The 21,540-nt window shown below is 40.1% G+C and overlaps 1 protein-coding gene across 1 annotated transcript; it reads left to right on the forward strand.

Annotated features, from left to right (window-relative positions):
- The first annotated feature begins 566 nt into the window (after positions 1–566).
- On the forward strand, positions 567–16,509 carry ZNF318 (zinc finger protein 318). The gene is made up of 8 exons (XM_010185543.1): positions 567–1,187; positions 2,292–3,716; positions 6,634–6,733; positions 7,536–7,822; positions 10,742–10,945; positions 11,428–11,527; positions 12,541–12,659; positions 13,108–16,509. Exons 1-8 carry the CDS (start codon positions 567–569, stop codon positions 16,507–16,509), a joined length of 6,258 nt encoding a protein of 2,085 aa, XP_010183845.1.
- The last annotated feature ends 5,031 nt before the right edge of the window (positions 16,510–21,540 follow it).

A 21,540-nucleotide genomic window follows, 5' to 3' on the forward strand; every position in this document is an offset into this window, starting at 1 on the left:
TCTTTTTAGGTATAGTAGTTCATGTGATTAGTGACAGTCCTATCTACAGATCTGTTGCAACAGAAAATGTTCCTAGAATTTGTGGTCCTTGTCTGCAGTTGAAGATAAAAAGAGGATCTGGTTGCATTTGCCGGTGTGAGACTGAATTATACCTTGAATAATTCATACAAAATGCGACCTTGGCATGGTGCTGGGAGAGATGAGGAAAGGGATTGTGTTCTGAAATATGATAGTAATGATGTTTTTTTTTAAACGTGTAGTCTTTCTCCTTCACAGAAATAAATCCATCCTATCAGTTTTTCAAGGGTCTCCTTCTGCAGTATGAGTTGAATTGATTATGTCACTGTGTTTGCAGCTGACTTCCTAGAAGGGTTGTATACAACCATTAAAAAGAAGTCTTCCCCTCTTCCCTGCCCTCTTAAGTACATAATATGTTGCTTCTGTTTAGTGTTTAGTTTATTCTGAAACTGATTTGGAAATTTCTTACTCTTGAGTAGGAGGGAGACTTTGTTTACTCTGACTCAAGTACTTACATTTATTCTATGCTTCTTTTACCCAGGGATGATATGGCTGATGGTCCAATATTCACTAGAGGCCCCTCGTGTCCTCGAGGCCTTGAGAGATACCCATCGCATGAAGATCAACCTTCAAGCCCCTTCATCATGAGACATGATGAAGACTACCGTAACCGAGATGTTTTTCTCCATCGTTCAGATTATAGTCCACATTATGGTCGTCGAGAGGAGCTGCCTCGTGGATCCGACAGAGATGGTGACAAACTCAGGAAATCCTCCTATCCATTGAGGCCAGAAGAGAGGGGACGAGAAATAAAGCGTCCAAGGTACGAAAAGGATGAGAAGATGCATGTTGTGAGTGGAGAGTACCAGGGTTTCTCATCGGGATCACGAAACTATCGCAGACGAAGCCGCAGCCGCAGTAGAAGCCCGAGCCCATCATACCTGAATGAGGAATTCCGAGAGCTTGACCGTGCAAGGAGAAAAAGAGAAGAAGAGGAGCGTAGTAGAAACTTGAATCATGATGTTTCAGGCAGTGATTATGTGATCCCTGGCTTGACTAACACACTACAGACTTCTGAGCCTCGGTATACATATAGGCCTGAGGAAATCCCATCTATGCCCAAAAAATCTATTTTGAAGAAACGAGTGGAAGTAGAGTCTCCTATTCAGGTTTGATCTCTGTCTGTCTATGTTTCTACTTTCCAAAACAGTCACTTCATGATACAGAATGTTAGTTTGATTTCCAAAAAAGAAAAGCCAAATCTTTACATTTTCCTGTCTTTGAGAGAATAGGTATCTTTTTGTAGACCTATACAAGTTAGGATTGCATTAGAAACTTTAAACAGTGAAGGCATTTAATCAAGAATCATATATATATGAAATCTGAGGCAGAATAAAACATTCTTTTTGAAATTCAGCCTGGGATGCTGACATCTGGGCCAGCTTTTATAGAAAAGCTAGGTCTTTCTGTATCGCAGGTAGTCAGGACATTGATCGAAGCTCTCTGCCTGTCACAGTGCCTCTTTCATGTTACTTTATGGACTTAGAAGACTGCCTAATGCATCCTCAGTACCTCTGGCTGAAAACATCTTTGCATTCCTTATTTTTTCTCATTGGACTGTAGGCTGTAATCAACCATACTTAATTTGTACTCAAGCTATACCAATTGAGTCTCAAAATTAGAGCAATGGAAAGATAAACAGTTTCAACCACTGTGATAAATTGACTTTTCTCAGTGTTTTAGTGCATTGCTTTTGATCTGCCTGTTGTACTGATCAGTGTTGGTCTGACAGTGACATGTTTATCTCAGGAAGTGCTCCAATACTGAACATCCCATTCTATACCTATTATTGGAAATCCTATTTGATGTGGCATTAATTATGCATATCTGAATAAGTGAGTGGGAATAACCTCAGTGCAGTTATTTTACCTGTCTTTAAGTGTTGAATCCTCTTTGTGATTAAACTCAAAGCATAGCTGAATTTATGTTATGGGGCTTCAGTTTAAAAGTTTCAGTTCTTATGCTTGCAAAAAAATAATTAAATATGATTTTGATCTTGAATATAATTGCTGAACATGACATTCCAGAATGGCAACTTGTTTTATAATCTTCTGTATTTTCTTTCAACTGTGTATTGTCTTTTCTAACTCTTTTCTTCAGCTGTGAACTCAAGGAGAAATTAACATGTTCCTTTGTTTGTTCTATGAGGTGCATAGTCCCCTGTAGTCCCCTCAGAATGTGCTGTAGTAAGCAGTAACTTCTCTCTCTTTCAGCCTGAGGGCTTTTCAAGCAGCCCAGCTCCCAGCAAGGATCTTCCTCTTCTTTCTAGTCATTCATCTTTGCCCCAGAGCAACAACACAACTCCTTTTGCCTCTGAAGTGGAGAACTTTCTTAAACGGTTCAACAAAGACTCTGTTGTGGAGTCTGCAAACAAGGAGTTACAGGACAGTTTATATGAGTGGAACCCGCTTTCGGGGCCTTCCAAAGATGCTTTCACATTTGAAGAGAAGTTTGGAAGCTTTTTAAGTCACAAGGAAAAGGTGGAACCCAAGCCAGAGCCTGCTGATCGCCATACTGACTTCTTGCTGCCTCACGAGAGGGCCAGTCAGGATGGCAGTGGTTTCTCCCGAATTCTGGGCATGATGGCTGATTCTGTTAGTGCACAGGAGAAGAGGAGGCGTAGTTTTCCTGACATTGAGGATGAAGAGAAATTTCTTTATGGTGATGAGGATGAAGACACCAAAACTGAATCTTTCCCCATTCAGAAGCTCCCAGTGAGTTGTGGCAATGAGATAATATGTCAGAAAGTGAGCCCACCTCCTTCTCCTGCACCAGCTATCAAAGTGGATCCTTCAGAAGAACCTAATGCTGAGTATGCGAAGATCCATGACTTGCTCAAAACCATTGGACTTGACATTGGTGTTGCTGAAATTGGAAAACTGGCTGTTCGCACCCAGGAACGCCTTCATGGCAAAAAGTTGGTATCTCGTTCTCCTGATCGTCGCTCTTCAGATACTCGCAGACTGGACCACTGGGATTTGCGTCGCAGCCGGAGTGACACTCGTTCTCCCGAGTCAGGCCAGCAGCACTCAGCATCACCTCCAGTCTCTTTCCAGCAGTCTAAAAATGCATCCTCTCTTCAGAAAACAGAATATACCAAGAATAAACCAGTGGGACAGGATATACCTCCATGTGCACCAGAACAGCCTCTTCCTTCTGTCTCTCTCATTCCCTCAGTTCCACCAGCTCCTGCTAGTTTGCCACCTACACCTACTTCTGTTTCCCAGTACCAAATCCCCAACTATTCCCAGTTCACTGCCACTCAAATGCCCCAAAACTATCCACCTCCTACAATAGCTCCTCCAGGATACGATGCATATGGGCATTATATGGCCTATGCAGCCCCTGGTTGGACCATGTACCCCCCTGCTCAGCAGCCTAATCCTACAATGCCAGAAGCTCATGGGCTTCTTACTATGGCCATGTCAGTGAATCCCACGCGTCCCAACCTGCGGGTGATTGAGACAGTCTCTATGGCAAAGGATGTCCCTGATTTAAAAAGAGATGGTTCTGTGCTTGTTCATGTCCCCACCACTCCTGCTCATTCCAAAGCGCCTCTTCGTCTGTCTTCACACCCTCTCAAAAATACCACAGAAAAGATGTCAGATGAAAAAAATCGGGCAGCTCAAAAGCAGAAGGTATGTTCTCTATTCTAGTACATCAAAAGTTGTTGAACTGCTTGATTGCTGGGGTAAAAGATTTTTTTCTTCAGGTGTGCCATTTTTTTTCTGAGTGGTTTCAGTTTAAGAGCAGTTGGACTAAATTTGCTTTTGTTAAAGATTTCTAAGCATTTGTCTGTATTACTCTGTGATAACTTTAAAAAATGCACTTAGAATTCCCCAAAGTTGTACACCCATAGGTTATGGCGGAACACCTGAAATCAAGCACAAAGTTGAAGTCCTTGGGGGCAGCCAAAATCTTAAAGAAAAAAACACATGGTGGCCCCAGCTTGGCTTTATTTTGCCGAGCTTTAGATGTTGAAATACCTGAAGATACCTAGATACATAAATAGCTGAAAGAACAGTATAAGGAAGATGGAGCTGGGCTTTTTTGATGGTGTCCAGTGGACAAGAGGCAGTGGGCACAAACTGAAATACAGGAGGCTCCATCTGAGCAGGGTATATGGTACAATAATACCATGGTTGAACCTGTATTAGACATTCTTAAATACATACTAAAGAGTGTCATCATTCACAGCTGTGTACAACTTTCCCTCTTAATTAATACATTTGCATTGATTATCTCTTACAAGGATCACAAAATCAAAAGAACTTCAGGGAAACTGCTATTTACTTGGCACATCTGACACCAGTTTAGGTTATGGGTGTTTATGCTTTCCTCCTCTACTTACCGTGATTTTTATGATAATTAGAGAGGAGCGAGGAAGAACATATTTAAAAATGGGAAACTGTTAAAGAACTGGAAGATTCATGAAAGATTTTTGGGTTTTCAAACTGATGTTCACTTAATCTTTGTTGTTGAAGTAAGGGCATAGAACCATAGAATGATTTGGGTTGGAAGGGACCTCTAAAGATCATCTAGTTCCACCCTCCCTGCTGTGGGCAAGGACATATTTCACTAGACCAGATTGCTCAAAGCCCCATCCAACCTGGCTTTGAGCACTGCCAGGAATGGGGCATCCACAGTTTCTCTGGGCGACCTGTGCCAGTGTCTCACCACCCTCATCTTAAACAACTTCTTCCTTATGTACAATTTAAATCTGCCCTCATTTAGTTTAAAACTGTTGGCCTTTGTCCTGTCACTACAGGCCTTGGTAAAAAGTCTCTCTCTGTCTTACAAGACCTTTTCATATCTTGAAAGGCTGCAGTAAGGTCTCCTTGTTTTCTCCAGGCTGAAAACCCCCAACTCTCTCAGCCTTTCTTCGTAGGAACCTTTCCCAGTCCTCCGATCATTTTCATAGCCCCAGCAGGTCCGTGGCCTTCTCATGCTGGGGTCTCTCATAAGGATGGAGTAGAGGGGGAGAGTCACCTCCCTTGACCTGCTGGCCATGGTTTTTGTGCAGCCCAGGATACAGTTTGCTTTCTGAGATGTAAGCGCATATTGCTCACTTGTATCTAATTTTTCATTTGCATATGCATATCTGCATTAGAGACTTTCTTTGATCATCGCTGTGCTAGTGATACATTGTGTTGGTAGATCTGCTAGTAGAAGAGCAGCACATGGCAGAGACTGGAAGCCCAGTTATATCACGCTCCTCAGAACAAATCAGGCCATGGAAAGATGGACTGCTGAATCCAAGAGAGGCTGAAAAGAAGTCACTTTAAATTTTTAGCCTGAGAGAACCTCTCTGCTTTTTGTTTGATGTGACTTCAAGAGGAGTACTTACACAAAGTGATAAATCAGCAGATAAGTGAGCTTTCACCACTTGCAGGAATAATAATTTCTTCAGCTGACACAGTAGAAGTTTTGATGTTAATGAAACTTGGCAGTTCTGGAAGAGCTCTATTGACTAAAGTTCTGTGGTTTTCTCCTGTCGTGACATACCCTACTAGCTCACCTATGCATCTTGGCAGAACTTCTAGGGCTTTGTCAGCCTTACAGACTTCTTTGGCTTGGGCTTAGTCCACGTTTTTTTGCTGGGATGGCTTTGAGTATAAAAACTTGCATGCTCCAGAATGAGAGAAAAGTGTTTTGATGATTAAATAAACCAACGAACCAAAAAACTTGTGGCATTTAAGATGTGGCCTAACTGTGTTGGTAGAACTCCTTCCAGGTTGTACTCCATTTACATTGCCATAGTAGTAGTGATTGTCTAGGGAAGACAAGGCCTTGGGTCAATTGTTTGTTCAAGCGAAAAGTCAGCAGTAAGCTTTAAGAGCATAGTGAAAGTAAAAAAATGGGGATTTGTCTCTTGAAAAATGAAGCTGGGAAGGAAACTGAAATAACTTTTCAGGTTTCATTTTAGCTTGTTCCCAGGTTCCCTTCTGTGAGAACCAATGAAAACCAGTGGAAAGTGGATTTGTGAGCTCCTCATGCCAGAGTTTACCTTCCTGAGCAAGAAACAAACTTCATCTAGGTGTATAAATTCAGGCAGTTATGCCTGTAAAATATATTTGGTGATTCATTTACAATCAGATAGAAACAGAAGCGTAAATAATAGCTAAAATTAGCCAGACTCAAAGCAGGAGGCAAGGTGAAGGGCTGTGAAGTCTTTTGTCACTGATGCAACATGCTAGCTGTAGAGGTACTGCGTGAGTTTTGAAGAGCCATTGATCTTGCTCACCCCTGTAGAAGATAGTCAGCTGAGCCTAAATGCCTTAGGAAATAGTTCAGCAAAGCAGTTTTGGGGAATATACTGCCCAGAAGGAAAAAATTGCGTTCATATAGGGTTAAAGCATGAGCACATGCTATAGTTACCTGCAGACGCAGAGGAAGAGGTGTATTTGTTGTGTTAAAATACTCAATACACTTTGAGAATATTGTGCGGTGTTCTGTGACTGGCAAACGTGCACGACATGCGCATACCATTCTTGCAAGGCTGATTAACTTGTGTTGGGAAGAGAAGAAAATCCAGTCCCCTTCCAATCTGTTTAGGTGATAGAAGAGAGAGAAAAACTGAAGACTGAACGAGAAGCACGGCAGAAGAAGCTTTACTATCTCAAGACAGAATTGGACAGGCTTCGTAAACAGCAAGGTACAGTGAATCCCCACCCTGCTATTTGATTGTTTTTTTCCACTGGGATGTTTCACAAGTCCTAGTACCTGCTAGGAGAAGTGAAGACCAAAATAATTGTAGTCTATGGTTTAAATCTAATATTTTCATACTCCAGGCAACGCACAACTCTTGAGAAAGTAGTGACCTAATTACTATATTAAAATTAATTATGTCAAAATTTGGCTGTTACACTGAAGCAAACAGTTGCTCTTCCATCTTCTTCGTCAGCTTGATAAGTTAAATGAATTGCACTTTGTGCATTTTAGCACTTCTTAGAAGAAGTGAGAAATAGTAACTGAAGACTTGTCATCATGCCTTTAAATTTTTCATTAATCTTATCTGGAGAAGTAAAAGTCCTCTCTAGACAGAGCTAACTTTCTTATTTTTAAAACTTTTGTTTGGTCCAACTTAATACTAATTTTCTTCACATTTGAAAAATGATACTTTCAGGTTAGAATGTACAATTAACTTTTACTTGTTTGGTCACACAGGGAAATAGTGATTTTTAATTGATTATTAAATCTTGAGGATTATGGTACCTCCGTTAGGGGTAAATATTAAAGCAGTTCTTCTAGAGGTGGGTCATGCAGATTTAGTGATTCTATATTTGAGAGGCAGTTCTGTCTTTACAACTTCCTAGTTGAGATTTAGCTGTAATATTTTATATTAGTATTTCTATTTTATACTAATATTTTCTATTAGTATTTTACTTGTTTCTGGAATAGTTTTCAACAATTTTCCTGTTGCATTTTCAACTCTTCTACTTCCTTGATTGGCTCAGGAGAGATGTTGAGGAAAAAACGTCGTGAGAAGGATGGACACAAAGACCCCTTGTTGGTTGAGGTGAACAGACTACAAGAGAATATTGTGAAGGAGATTTCAGAGCTGCATAAAGAATCTGATGCAGCTGACAAGAAGCAGTCTGAGCTTGACAAAGTAGCACAAATCCTGGGCATTAACATATTTGAAAAACCCCGGAAACCATCTGTGGAAACCAAAGATTCCTCAGAAAAGAACAGCAAGTCAGAAAATGCAAAATGTGTGGAGAAAACATCTTCCTCCAACAAGGTAAAGTCTTCTGGCTTGGGTGGTAATGATTTTCCCACTAAGAGAAGAGGGCACTGGCGAGACACCTGCTCCCAGACATTTACTAGAGGATCATTTGATGTCATTTGTTACCACATCTCATATGCTGGTTTTGATGGTGCATGCAGGTGAGAGTCAATGTATCAGTGTTTATAATTTCCCTTGAGGTTTGTTCAGTTCAGTACCACTTACTGTTTTTTATCTTGGTTTTGCTGAGGCGTTGGTTGGATTGAACAGTATCACAAATGTTTGTAGCTGTTTGATCTCAGTGCCATACCAGGAGGACAGACTTCTTTTCTCTCCAACATTTCTGGCATGGCCTGTCGAGGAGGAATGTTTGTAGCAGCAGAGCTTTCTGCAAGTTTGGAGCATCTTGGTCTTCTCACTGGGTGATGATATTAACAAATTGCAAGACTTACATATGATTGTCAGCATAACATGATTATTATGGACATGCTATGTGTTCTCTCTTAAGAAATGTCAGTATGCATCAGTATGGTCTCTCTGACATGGTCTGTACTACTGAGTGCTGGATATACCTAAACAGGCTCATCACACTCCAGAAGATAGTTTTTACTTTGGAAGTAGGGTGTGATAGTAACATCTGAAAGGTTGTGCATGTATTCAGGAGATTAATTATCCTGCTTTTCAGATGTTTATTCGAATACGTAACTGAAATAGCTGATGGGAGATGGTAGATGCTTTTTGTATAGACATTACTCTATATTTTTTGCACAGAAGAAAATGTTAGTAGCATAAGAGGTGTTTTCTACAAGGTCACTCAAATTTGTGTATGCTGTAAACTTTCTCTTATGTTTCATCCTGGTCTGGTTCAGAGAACTCATTAGATGCCTTTCATTTTAAGGCTTGCTTTTGTGTTTCGTTTTTGGTGTTTCTTGAAACATCACTGAAGTTTAGTATCCACTTACTTTTAGAAATCATTTGCTTCAGTCACCACATTGTAAAACTAAACTATGCAACAATATCTGCTAAATCCTACATTGCATTAAGTTATAGTGCTTTCTTTTCTTGAGATATTGCATGTGTGAATATATTTTTCATTATTTTAACTTTCATTGTTTGTATTGTCCAAACCCATAATGACGTGATCCCCTTTTCATAATTCCTTATTTTAACATGGAAAATTCTGAGTTCTGGACAGGAACATTTAGTATATTCAGATACCTGGAAGCACACAGGACACTGCCGTAAGTCTCTAAGATTCACCATGTAATTCCGATTGTTATTTTTTTTTAATGAAAATGAAGGTGGTGCAGGCCTTTTGATGCTGAGATCAATTGACTGCCAACTTAAGGGCAAAAACATACATGCCTTTCTGCTTATTTACCTTGTGATCCCTTGTTGCTGAACCTGTGTCTGTGTGTGGTAGCTACATAGGCAGTACAGAGGTCAGGCAAGCCTTGTACTAAACAGACACATTGTCCCTTCTAGGCTCTAAATAGCAGCAAACTATATAAAGGCATCTTTGAGCTGAGGTTAAACACAAACTGGGGTTAAGAGTTGGCTGTCACCTATCTATGTGAGACGCATTATCTTTTTAAAGTTTTGATTGAGATAGTATTTTATGGGATATACTGGGGGGGTGTATGTTGGTAAATAACATAAACAGTGACACCTCTCAGACATCATGAGCATCCTTCTGTGTGCTTCCTGCAGATCCTGAGTTGATCTTCTCATTTTTTAAGAGAATGTCAACTTTGCTAAGTTCTTGCAGACAGAATATATGCAAATACTCACTGGATCACTTCCTACTCTGCTACCAAGAACTGGATTGTGTTGGTCTATGGGTATCTGTGGGGTGCACAGTGGCCTGGTTGTCTCTTCACTGTTTGATTTACAATGTATGTTGTGTGGGGTGGTGTTAACAGCAGAGAATCTATCCCTGTTTATTCAAAAGGAATTTCAAGTAAGGCAGATGTTATTTAACAGTTTTGAATCTGCTTAAGTAAATTTATTCAACACCAATAATGAATAACTTGGAAATCATGCAACCAACTGAGTCCGCTAAGTTAACATCCTGTTTTTCCCAGACTGCCGTGCAGATTAGAACTAATAACATAATGGGCTTTCAGCTATTGAAAATGTAACTCAAAACTCAAAATGCATCTAGTACTATTGTAATCTAAATTAGCAGGGCTCATTCATTATCTATTTCAGGGATTATTTATTTTGCTACTCTGCAGTGTTAGTTTAGTATTAATTTAGACTAGAGTCCTGACATGTCTGTGTATCACTGTATGGCGTCTTTTGTACAAATGAATGTAAGTGCAAATATCACATGCTCAAATCCCAGGATGCTTCACCTTACATGCTTAGATAATTAGCAAAACACAAAATGTCATCTTTCTGTTATTGCTAAGCAACGAGTCTTCTGCAGAATTCAGGAACTCTCAATCTGATAAAGCTGATTGGGTTAAATGCTCTTAGTCAACTAATTCTGACTTCCTTTTTAATTCTGCTTTCACCCAAGCTACGTTTACAGTAACTTCTGAATGCTTCTAGGGGAACCATTTTAGATCTTCTGGGCTCTGTTTGGCTAGTATGGTAAACTGGAACTATTCAGATCTTTATGTGAAACCCATAAAGTTGGAAGGGTGCATGCCATAGGGAATTTGTTCATTTGGTTCCTTGATTACCTACAACCATCCAGCCATTACATCTGGGAGCCCTATTGGAAGCTCTTCACTGCAGCCATGCAGCATCTTAGTCGGCAATACCAGCTCTCTGAAACAGTGGAATTAGCCTGGGCGCTGAAAAGCAGGTGATATATTTATTTTTATTTTGGTGTGTGTGGCTTCTGCTGGAGGCAGGTTCTGAGTTCTAGAGCACTGTGTCTGTCCTTCCTTGTCTTAGAGAAGTGTTTCCTTTTGTTCAATTTAGGAATCAAAAGCTACTAATGAAAAACCCAGAGGTAGAAGCCCGAAGCCAGCAGAATCCTCTTCACAGTCCTCCAAACATCCTTTCCAGTTGGCCAATATTTATGAATATTATGATGCAGGGAACCACTGGTGCAAAGACTGCAATACCATCTGCGGGACCTTGTTTGACTTTTTCACACACATGCATAATAAGAAACATAGACAGGTATGTTGCAGGCTTCCTTCACTAAGTGCATTTCATATTGCTTTATATATTAACACTAAAACATACATCACAAAACTACATTTTACAAGGGAACCTGGAGTAATAATGAACTCAAGAAGTTGCTTATCAAATTCTTTTTCCCTAATGTTGGACTTGAGCAGTTTGTGCAGCTACCAGTGTGTTCCGAATAGTATAAATGGGGCCTGTGTACAGTTCTCTCGGGAACTTGCGTTTGATATTTGTGTTTCTTATGTTTACCTGTCCTTTGCTATCATGTGCATTTTACCCTTTTCACAGGTTATTTTCTCATTATAAATTGCAAAATGGGAGGGGAAAGAGAGGAAAATGTAGTTCCTGTAAATATTTGCACGTTGATTTTAATGTTCAGTGTTCTGAAAGGATGTTAAAAAGGAAAAAGACAAGTGTACTTGCCTTGCTAGTGTAATATATGAGCCTATATACCTCTGTCACTGTGCAAATAGACCCTGGATCCTTACAACAGACCTTGGGCTTCGAAGATCCAGAGTGAGACCAAACAAGACTCCATAAAACGCATCGATAAGATAACTGTTCCTGCCAAAGGTTTGTTAATTTTCTTTTTTTTACTTGAGTATCATCTCCCTTTGCCCTCCAGCAGCTTCCAGTTGCTCAGAGAAAGGAATTTTAAAAGTTCACCTTGGTAGCACATATAGATACTATATTATGAGGAAAAAAGCAAATTTCCTGGTTGTCGAAAAGGTCATGAAGTGAGAGTGTAGGAAAACATAGCATGGTTCCTTCTCTGCTTCTTATAGATTATTGTTTTATTTTGAATAAGAAGTGGCTTTTTCTTTCTCCAGTGTAGTTCTGAAGTTATTTTTACTAACGTATTTGAATTCAGAACATGACCGCAATGGCTTGCTGTGTTTGGGCAGATCTTGTGCGGTACTTCACACAGTCTTGCAACAGACTAATTTGTTCAATAAAATTGTAGTAAAATTGTCTGTGAAAAATGACTGATGAGTCATTTGGTAGAGTGTGGATACAGAAAATCTGAGAAAGCCATATGAAGGGGCTCCAAGTTGTTTGAAAAATAATACAAGATTAAAAATCTGAATGTCTAAATAGGCCTGCCAGCGATCAATCTCAGTTTATTTATCTTTTATGTACTTCTAGTAGTGCCTGCTAAAGGAGAGTACAGTGTGAGATAACTGCAGCTGGTTCTGTAGGCACAAGGATGCTGTTTTGCTGAACTTTAATGAAAATACTTACGTTCTTTTTATAAACCAGGTGTTTAGTATTTGAGCAGACTACACCACAAAGATTGAAAATACTTCTCTACTTGAACAGAGAATAGCCTTAATATGATGGAGAGCACTACAATAATTTTTTGAATCGTAGCAGTCAAGCTTAGTTGGTGGAGCAAGCTTCTTCACTTTACATGTTTGCTCCTGGTAGTGGTGTTTCCCGTACTGTAAGGAGAGCAGCATTAACCGTTCCAAAAGGAACATTGCTAGAGGTTTTGCTGTTGTTATTTCATATATTTATCTGGCTTTGTTAAGAGCTTGGCATTTATTAAGTTTTGTTTCTCTGATCATTTTCTTTGGCCTTTTCAGGCTCTGAGTTTCTGATTCCCATCACTGGATATTATTGCCAGCTCTGTCATGAATTTTTTGGAGATCAAATCTCAGCAGAGCAGCATGTGAAAAGTCATCCCCACAATGAGAAATATAAGGTTGGTAACTGGTGTACTAGGAGTGAGTCATTCCTTGTGTTAGCTTCCACTTGTTCTGTCTTCCTTTCCTGAAGAATGACCTTTGACTCCTTGGAGTATATATATTTGGTTATCTTCATTACATTCTACTGAACTAAATAAGCAGAACTTGCCACTACATAGAAACAAAGATTTCATTTGCATGAGGTTGAAGTGGTGTTTAAGTCCCAGTGTTTATTTTCAGACTCTTCTGTAAAGTGACAGCACTGCTGCAAAGCCACCACTCAATTCACATTAAGTTACAGAATGTGGAGTTTGTAGCATCTCAATTTCTTGGTAGGGAGTAGTTCTCTGATCTCTTTGTGTTGAGATGGCACTTACTGAACAAGTGCAAATTGTTACAGAGCTGAATTTATTTATTTATTCGTCATGGAAACAGTGGCTAAAATTGTGCCATTTATTTTCACAGAAATACATCGATGAAAACCCACTTTATGAAGAGAGAAGAAATCTAGACCGTCAAGCTGGATTGGCTGTAGTTCTGGAAACAGAGCGCAGGCGGCAGAGCGAGCTGAAGCGGAAACTAGTTGAGAAACAGAAGGAAGAGAAGGATGAGAAGAAACCAAAAATAATAAAGAAAGAGGAAGCAAAGAGCATCCCAGAACTTGGAGAAGGGACTAGTGAAACTCAAGGCAAAATAGATTCTTCTGGGCGAAAAATGGGTATCAAGCTTAAGCTGAAGAAGGAAGACGAGGAGAAAAAAGAAGAAAAGAAAGAGGAGTCTAAAAAGGAATCACCAAGCCAGACTTCCTTTGGGAAATTTAGCTGGAAAAAGACTGAGAGAGAGGATAAAACCCCAGGAGGAGCTATTCCAAAGGAAGAGAGTACAGAAGGGATCAAAGAGGAGAACAAGTGTCAGCCTGGGAAACCCCATGTCAAGCCCATTGAAATCAAGCTGTCTGGGAAAACTGTTATTCCACACACTAGTCCATGGACACCAGTTGTTTCCACATCAACACCAGCAAAAATTCTACCCAATTTACCAGTCCCCACCATGATTTTCAGGAAGTCTACTACTGCAACAGTTAGCAAACCTGCACCTTTGAACACCTTTTTATCCATAAAATCCTCTGGAGCTACCACCAAACCACTGCCTGTGGTGAAAGAAACCAGTGCAGATCTTCTGCTGCCTCCAGATATAATCTCAAAAGCTTTTGGAGGAGAAGAAGTGATTTTAAAAGGGGCAGAGGAGGATTTGAAAGCAGCAGAGAAAAATGAGTCTTCTCAGACTTCTGATAGACCACCTCCACTCCCTTTTCCACCAGCAGTCCAGCAGGCAGCTGTTATCCCTGCAGATGAAGTAGCTCCAGGTGTGTCTGAAAGTGAACAGACAATGCTGGCAATGCCTGTGAGACCCCCTCCACCACCACCCTCAACTGCTTTTAGTGACCAGGCAAAAAAGTTAGAGAAACGAAACTCTTGCTTGGCCACAGCCAATGCTAAAGATCTCTATGATATTTTCTACAGTAGTGGTGGAAAGGGTTCGGCTGACAGCAAGCTTGCAAGTTCTGCGCTTCCAAATGGAGAAAACTCTAACCTAGCAAAAACTGCAGAATTACCTGCAAGCCCTAGAACAAATAATAGCTTATCCTCCTTGAAAGAGGATTCTCAGAATGCGGCTACTGAAGTTAGCCAAGTCCACTCAGCTGAGAGAAGCTCAGAACAGGAGAAAACTGATACTCAGGACACTTTAATACTTCATACTGAGATAAGCCCTGATGTTGATAACGATATTCAGAAAGACATAGGTCAAAAATGTCAGACCCCTCTTTCAACAGATGTTAGGACTAAATTAAAAGAAAGTTCCTCACAGTGTAATAATCAAGTAATGGTTCTTGGTGAGAATCAGGCTGAAATGACCAAGAAACCACTTCAGCCTCAGCTATCGGAGACGTTGGTCACAGAATTGCCAGAAGCAAAAACTGCTTCTGGTATCCAGATGCCTTCAGAAATTGGACTTGTGGATATAGGATGCAAAGGGCAGGTAGGCAGTCAGGAATTCAGTGATCTACAGAAAACAGAGGTCCAAGATAAAGTTGGACAGGAAGATGCACATAAAACTGTGGTTACTAACACAAATGTTCCTGGTACTGTGGAGAAAGATGCGGAAATGGAAGACTGGGAAGTAAAAGCGGTAAAGCCTGAACTTAGCTTACACACAAAGACTTTGTTACCTGAAACACGGAATGAAACTAAAAGTTTGGGAAATTCCCATTTGCTAGAGGGAAAGTTAAGTGATAAATGTAGAACTCACTCGGAAACTGATAGTTCAGACTTGCTCTGTGATTCTCAAAAAACTTCAAAAGAAAAAGCTTTAGTAGCAGTAATGACAGAGCAGAATTCTGTTGGTGCCTCCTTAAAAGATGTAGAACTGAAAAGTGTAGCTTTGGAAGTATCTCAGCCAGGAGTCCTTAGCAAAGCTTCCCGAATTTCAGAAACCCAAAATAAGGTTTCAGAATTGACAAGAAGTCCCGATGAATGGGACACTTCCAGAACTAGTAATGGAGAAGAACGGGTCATCGCAACCCGTTCTTGTTCTGAAAGTGGTTGGGATCTATCACATACTCCAAATATAGAAATAAAACCTGGTTCTAATGAAGTTAGTGCTTCAGAATTGACAGAGGTACAACCAGACACATGTCTCACCAGCACAGAAACTAGAAAGAGCTTATTAGAAGCTCAAGAAAAAGTTCGACCTGAACCTTCAGGACATGCAGTGTTAGATAACCAAACCCAAAGGCAGGAAGTTGCATGGTTAGTCAATGCCTGCTCTGCAAACATTTTTGAACTCAGGTCCAGTGTAGAATTAGTAGTTGAAGTTGAAAAAAAATCATTAGGACACACTGGATCTGATGCAACATTAGATAGTGTTTTTGTTAAGAGAGATACAAAAGAAGTAGGGACTGGAGGCTTTTCTAAGGTTCACTCTGATCCTTTCCAAGAGTCAGTAGTTGCTCTGTCAGCAGATTTCTGTAGGGAGCATCTTTCAGGAGAAGCTGTCCGCTCCCCAGAAACAAAGCATGTAAGAACCTCAGCAGCCAATGACCTTCATCTGAATACCACTCGCTCAGGATTGAACACTGAGCAACTTGAAAGTCTCTCTGCAAATGTTTGTGTGGATAACAAGAAAGTTTCTTTGACATCAGAAGGTGTGAAACACAATGAGGCTCCATCTGAGACAGCTGAGCTCAAGTTCAAAAGCACTGATTTAAGTCTGGGAGATACTAAGGTAAAACATGAATGCTTCAGCATCCTTACAGCAGGACTTTTAAATAAGAACACAGAAGGAGTCTCTAAACTAGAAACTATTGCATCCATTAGGCTGGAGTCCAGTAAACTTAGGAAGCTGGGCACTGAAACAACAGTGGATGAAACGGACATTACTGATTTTTCTACACTGACTTCTGGTAGTCAGAAAGACCAGTTTTGCACACGGATTTCTCAAACAGCTACACCGCAGCTTGGATTGCAGTCCTCAAATAGTGACACTACAGATGTGGTCATGCCAGTCCTAGAAATGCAGGGCATTTCTCCCATGTCCGAGATCCTTCTGCGAGTGGAGGAGAGCAAAGGTGGTGCTATTGAAATGCCATCACTGAGCTGTGATGGAGGCAGCACAGTAAGTCAGGCTTCTGGGTGCGCAGAAGCTTTCCTTCCTGGGCTAAAAGAAACGCATGGAAAGGAGCATGGCAAGGAATTATACACCATCCAGAGCAAGAAGACTGAGCAAACAGGAACTGCTGACAGTAGTTTGGAAGCTACAACAAATTCAGGAATTGCTGAAAGCTTAGCAGAAAGCCCAGTGGGTTGAAGTGAACCCAGCCAGTCCCAATATTTGAGGAGCCAGAGCTGGGATTATGTATATGTTTTTTGGGGTTTTTTTTGTTGTTGGTTTTTTTTTGTTGTTCCAGTCAAGGGTTTTGGGTGTATTTTGCATCCTGTGGTAGGACTTGACTAAAGTGAAACTTACATCATTGGAAACCAGACACATACTTTATTCTGTACATAATTAATTGTGTAAAATGTTTTTTCATGTGAATTTTTTCGCCAATTTCTTTTCTACACTCTGCTATTAAAATGGAATCTCTCGTTTATAATGCGTGCGTCTTTGTTGTTTCTTTTGGGGGCTTTTATTCTTTGACCATTCTTGGATGATTTCCAGATCACCCTGCTCGTGTCAGTAGCACCGTGAGTAGCCCAGCCACTGGGACAAGCTCAAGAACAGCAATTTAGAACTTGAGGAAATGGAGACTTGCAGAAGAGCTAAAACTGAAAATTTCTTTAAACTGTAATGCATGGTTTTGTTTACTTCCATTGTTTGAAACACAAGAATGTGATTAGAATTGATTTTTTTATTTGTTTATGTCTCTGTGATTTGTAATTACTGTTGTATTACATCTGTACTTAAGCTGTTTTATTGTATAGTATAAACACATGTATGGATGCCACATCACTAAGCAAGGGGAGAAAATCTGTCTGACTGGCTTTTGGAGAAGAAGACTAATCGGTAAGGCTCTGTGGCCTGACACCTGGACCAGACATATCGAGGTCACTTACATGATTTGAAATGGGCTTTCTTTCATTTTATTGTGATCCAGTAACTATTTGTGTTAAATCATTTAGCAGCTGGCCAGCTCTGAAGAAGCAGAAGATCAGAACCCTGGTGTCAGGAATTGGACTCACTTCATGTGATACAGACACATGCATGCCTGCCCTGAACGGTCCTTGAGCTATCAAAAGGTCTAGTGTGATGGTTCTCATTTGTATAGCTTATTAAAGACTAAAGTATTAAATGTGTTTGCTTGGATAAATATAACATTTTTATTTGTAAATTGTTTTAAAAATAAACATATGGTTGTCAACAAGACTTTCTTCTTGATTTTTTTAACTCAGGGAAAGTGTTTTATTTCAATTAGAGTCTAACTCCTGTTGTTGCTGATAAAATGGGGAAACTGTAGACGATGAAGACAGTCAACAGTTAGCCTGCTCAGTAAAAAATGGATTTATTCCCAGCTGAAGTCAATGGTAGAACTACTGTCAGCATCATCAGCGGAAGTTTTTTTGAAGTCCTGAGCCCTATGTAAAGCTCAGGGCAGGGGGGTCAGGGGCAGAACTCAAGCAGAGTTCATATTTCCATAATCACTACCAGAATGTGGACCTCCAGAGGAAAAAAGATCACCATTTTTCTTCCATTTTCATGACTGTGTGAAGATAGTATGAAACATTTTTCAGAGTCATGGAGGTTTTCGTATTAGAAATGTAATATCTAACCTGAGTTTGGAAATCTAGTATAAATTGTAAAGTCATTACAAAAAGGTAATTAGGAAGGGAAGAAAGTTTTGAGAAACTCTCTTTGAGCTGTTTTTATGATGTTAAGTAGTTACTGTATTGAATGTAAGAAATCTTTGTTAGGATCATCGCCCTACTTTCTTCAAATAACTGCTGTCAAAACCAAAGAAAGAAAGGTTTGACATGCTTTGATACTTTAAAAATGGAGTGGGGTAATGAGTAGAGATTGCTTAAATTCTGATTTATAAAAAGTCCTTTGTAGTTGTTTCTCAGGTTTCTTTTGTAAATGTTTTGGTTTTTTTGTAAAGTTATGTATCTGAGTTTGTTTGTTTACATTTGACAGCTATTTTTTTCCCCCCATTTTCTCTACAATTTCCTCAGTGAAGTCCTGGTCCCTTGTAAAACCACAGAAGAAGAGGGGAACTGATTTTCTTGCCTGCCTTCTATTGAGTGCTATCAGTGCAGGGAAGGGAGAAATTAAAGGGAAGGCTGAATTTTTGCACAGTTCTGCATTTTTGGATGGTGCTGGTTTGGAATACAGACATGATTTCTGGTTAGTTTCCTTTCGCAGATTGGTTTTCACGAAAGTCTCCGTGCATGCAATGGCAAACAATCATTTGGACAATCATCTTCAGACAACCTTATTCAAAGTTGTGTTACCTGTGTGGGACGTACTCTTGATTGATGTCATTTTGGAGCAAAGAACATCAATATAAATCCAGTATCCTTGTTATCTGTTCTCCTGCAGTTGCTTCCAGATGTAGTGGTGGTGGTCAGTGGCAGAACCTGGCTGCCACCAATGGAGAGCAGCTAGCACCAAGGGAAAGCAAGGCAGACTGAGAATTGAACCCCATATTTGTCTTCAGCTTTCCAGAAGCTGAACCATCCTATGGTACAAATTAAATAGTACTTCTCTGTATGACCTTTTGTCAAATAATTGTTCTTTGCCTGAGTGGTGTAGGCCTCTATTCCACACTGGAAGAAAGGTTAATTTGGTCTTTTTTGAAGGTAGGAGTAAAAGGTTCTCCTGGGACTGCTGGAGTGGACAACAACAAAACAGATGCTGTAGATGATGATCTAGGCAGAATGGCAGACACAAACTTTAACACTGTCTTGCAGTTTCATGAAATGGCATACATTTTTATTTATGTATTGTTTTTTCTTTGTTTTTCTTCTTTGTTTTTTTCCCCTGTGGTTTCCAGAGGCAGTAAATGATTTATCCACTGTACTGGTCCCCTGTGCTGGCAGAGCTGTAGCATAGTGCACTGACTGAGAAGCCTTAAGTTCTAGGCTGGCCTTGGACTCTTGACTCCAGATCCTCAGGAGGAGGGGTGAGTTAATGGAGGGGATTTACTTCTGTGTTTGAATGGTGCAGTACAGCATTACCTCTCCTTCCCAACCTAGTTCTCTAAAAGCTGCATAATGCATAAGAAGTTACCTTTCTACTGATTTTTAGAAAGTTGCTGACAGGGAGGAAATAAGCCTAGTTTGAAAACTGCTTTCTTTGCACTACTTCAAACCACGCAAAAATACCTAGTAAATTCAAAGGACAATGGATTAACCAAGTCTTCATTTGATGCAGCAACCTTTAGTTTGCCATGGTGGAGGCTGACAAGAAAGGCCTTTCTTCTGGATGAAGTTTGTTATGAAACCAAACTTTATTAAGAGGCAGTGGAAGAAGAGCCATGGAAAAGCTGCTGGCATTCTGTCAGGCTGTTTTAAGTCCAGGTGGTTTTTTAATACTTCTTCCGGTTTCTTTTAACATGTGTGGCTGCATTTGGAAAGGAGAAGCAGCCTTCAAATGTTTGCAATTGGCAGAAACCTTCAGAAACAAAAGTAATGTTTTAGACAAAATACAGTTGTTTTTTTTTCCTGGGGTAGTCTCTTGGGCAGGTAAATCTTGCTTCTGCCTTGCTGGAATCTTGTCTCTTACTAAGCTTTAACTAAGCAGCAGGTAGGCTTTTGGGGGGGGGAGTGTTTATTTGTTTTATACTTTTAAATGGCATGTGAGCAGGGGAGAAATGCATCAACCAGCATTCTGTTCTTATTTTTTTCTGAATGTATTTGTGTCTTAGTGGTAAAAAGTACAAGTAGTAAATTAAGATACAAGGTCTCTGCCATTTTTTAATTCTTGCTCTCTCAGAGCATTACGAAAAGGTAAAGGGAACAAAATCGCTCCCTGAGTCAGAATTCAGTCCTCTTCTGCCTGCTGCACAAAGTGTAAGCAGCCTACGTGCCACCACTGTGGGACTGTAGAGCATCCGTAGAACTGATTTTACTTGACTCCTCTGTCTCTATTTAGCATGACGAAGGAGGAGGAGATGCAGGTTATGGTTGCTAGACCATCCTTTCTGTTAGCTATTTTCAGCTAGTATGGATGTACTCCTGACCATAACCAACCTGAGCAAAATAATGCAGCTGCAGACTTATATTCTGCCTTAGAGTAGAAACCTGAGGCTCCGTATTTAGTATTAGTTTCTGGGTTTTGGTTTGGTTTTTTTGGTGTTGTTTTTTTTTTTTATTCCACCTCCACTTCTTGCGCTGTCTTATTGCTTGCAGTGAGAAGGCTGATTACCATATGTTAGCAGTTCTAGGCTCCAGGAAAAAGAGTCAAGCTGCTGTAATAAATCCCATGAAGCTGTACAGCAACTGGGCATGCAGAGAGCAGAGCCATTAGAATCGCTCAGGCAGGTGGTGGAGAACAATTGAATACCTGCAGGAAATAAAACCTTCCTTGGAGCTGTGTCGAGGGAAACAGTGTTCCCTTTTCCAGTATGCTGACTGAAGACTCTCCCATTTACAGACAGGAAAGCACACACACAAGGTAATGTTTTACATTCTTAATCGTATACAATCGTATATTTTTCTTCAAGCAACTTCTTTTGTGGGGAAGGTTTAGCCAGAACCTAAGTAACGCTGAAATTAGTACCAATCCATTGGGATGCCACCCTCTCTAATTTGTTTACAAACTAGATGAATGTAGAAACAAAATAGCACTTTAGGAGATATGGTAGCTGTGAAAGCATGCAAAAGGTCCTGTAACAGGTATCTGGTAAAGAAATAGTAGGGATGATCCTCACAACAATACTCACATTAGGCTGTATTCATCTCTTATCAGATATGAAAAAAACAAAGGTTAACGCCAAATAATCAGATGAGAGAAGGATTCATGTAGCTATGCACGTCAAAGATGGGTATTTAGAAATGCTTGATTGGGGGGGGGGTAGGAAGAACAAAGTCCATTAGCAAAGGAATATCAGTCACTGCTTTTTCTCATAAGAATTGAAACGTTAATGCAATTATACCCATTTAATATGGTGCTTTCCAAGTACTGTCTAAACTTTGTCCTCTGCCAGTTTCACAGATTATATTGCTTTGACAAGTGTAAGTATATCTTGATTGTGTTTCTAGCCATATCATCCAAGACAGGATTACACAAGTAATTCACACTTGTATTTCATGCAAAGGAGTCGGTTTGGCCAGGGGAAAAAAAATCTGTATCTGCTTTTGCTACAGTACTTTATAATTCACATTTGATCTATCTGGTGTTTGA

Source organism: Mesitornis unicolor, unplaced genomic scaffold, assembly GCF_000695765.1.
Source record: "Mesitornis unicolor isolate BGI_N332 unplaced genomic scaffold, ASM69576v1 scaffold18565, whole genome shotgun sequence".
In the NCBI taxonomy this organism is placed as follows: Eukaryota; Metazoa; Chordata; class Aves; order Mesitornithiformes; family Mesitornithidae; genus Mesitornis; species Mesitornis unicolor.

Excerpts from the sequence above, each read along its gene's own strand:
- ZNF318 (XM_010185543.1), top strand. The coding sequence starts at position 567 with ATGGCTGATGGTCCAATATTCACTAGAGGCCCCTCGTGTCCTCGAGGC. Across the intron at positions 3,717-6,633 it reads GGGCAGCTCAAAAGCAGAAG|GTGATAGAAGAGAGAGAAAA; the intron begins GTATGTTCTCTA and ends CAATCTGTTTAG. Across the intron at positions 11,528-12,540 it reads GATAACTGTTCCTGCCAAAG|GCTCTGAGTTTCTGATTCCC; the intron begins GTTTGTTAATTT and ends TGGCCTTTTCAG.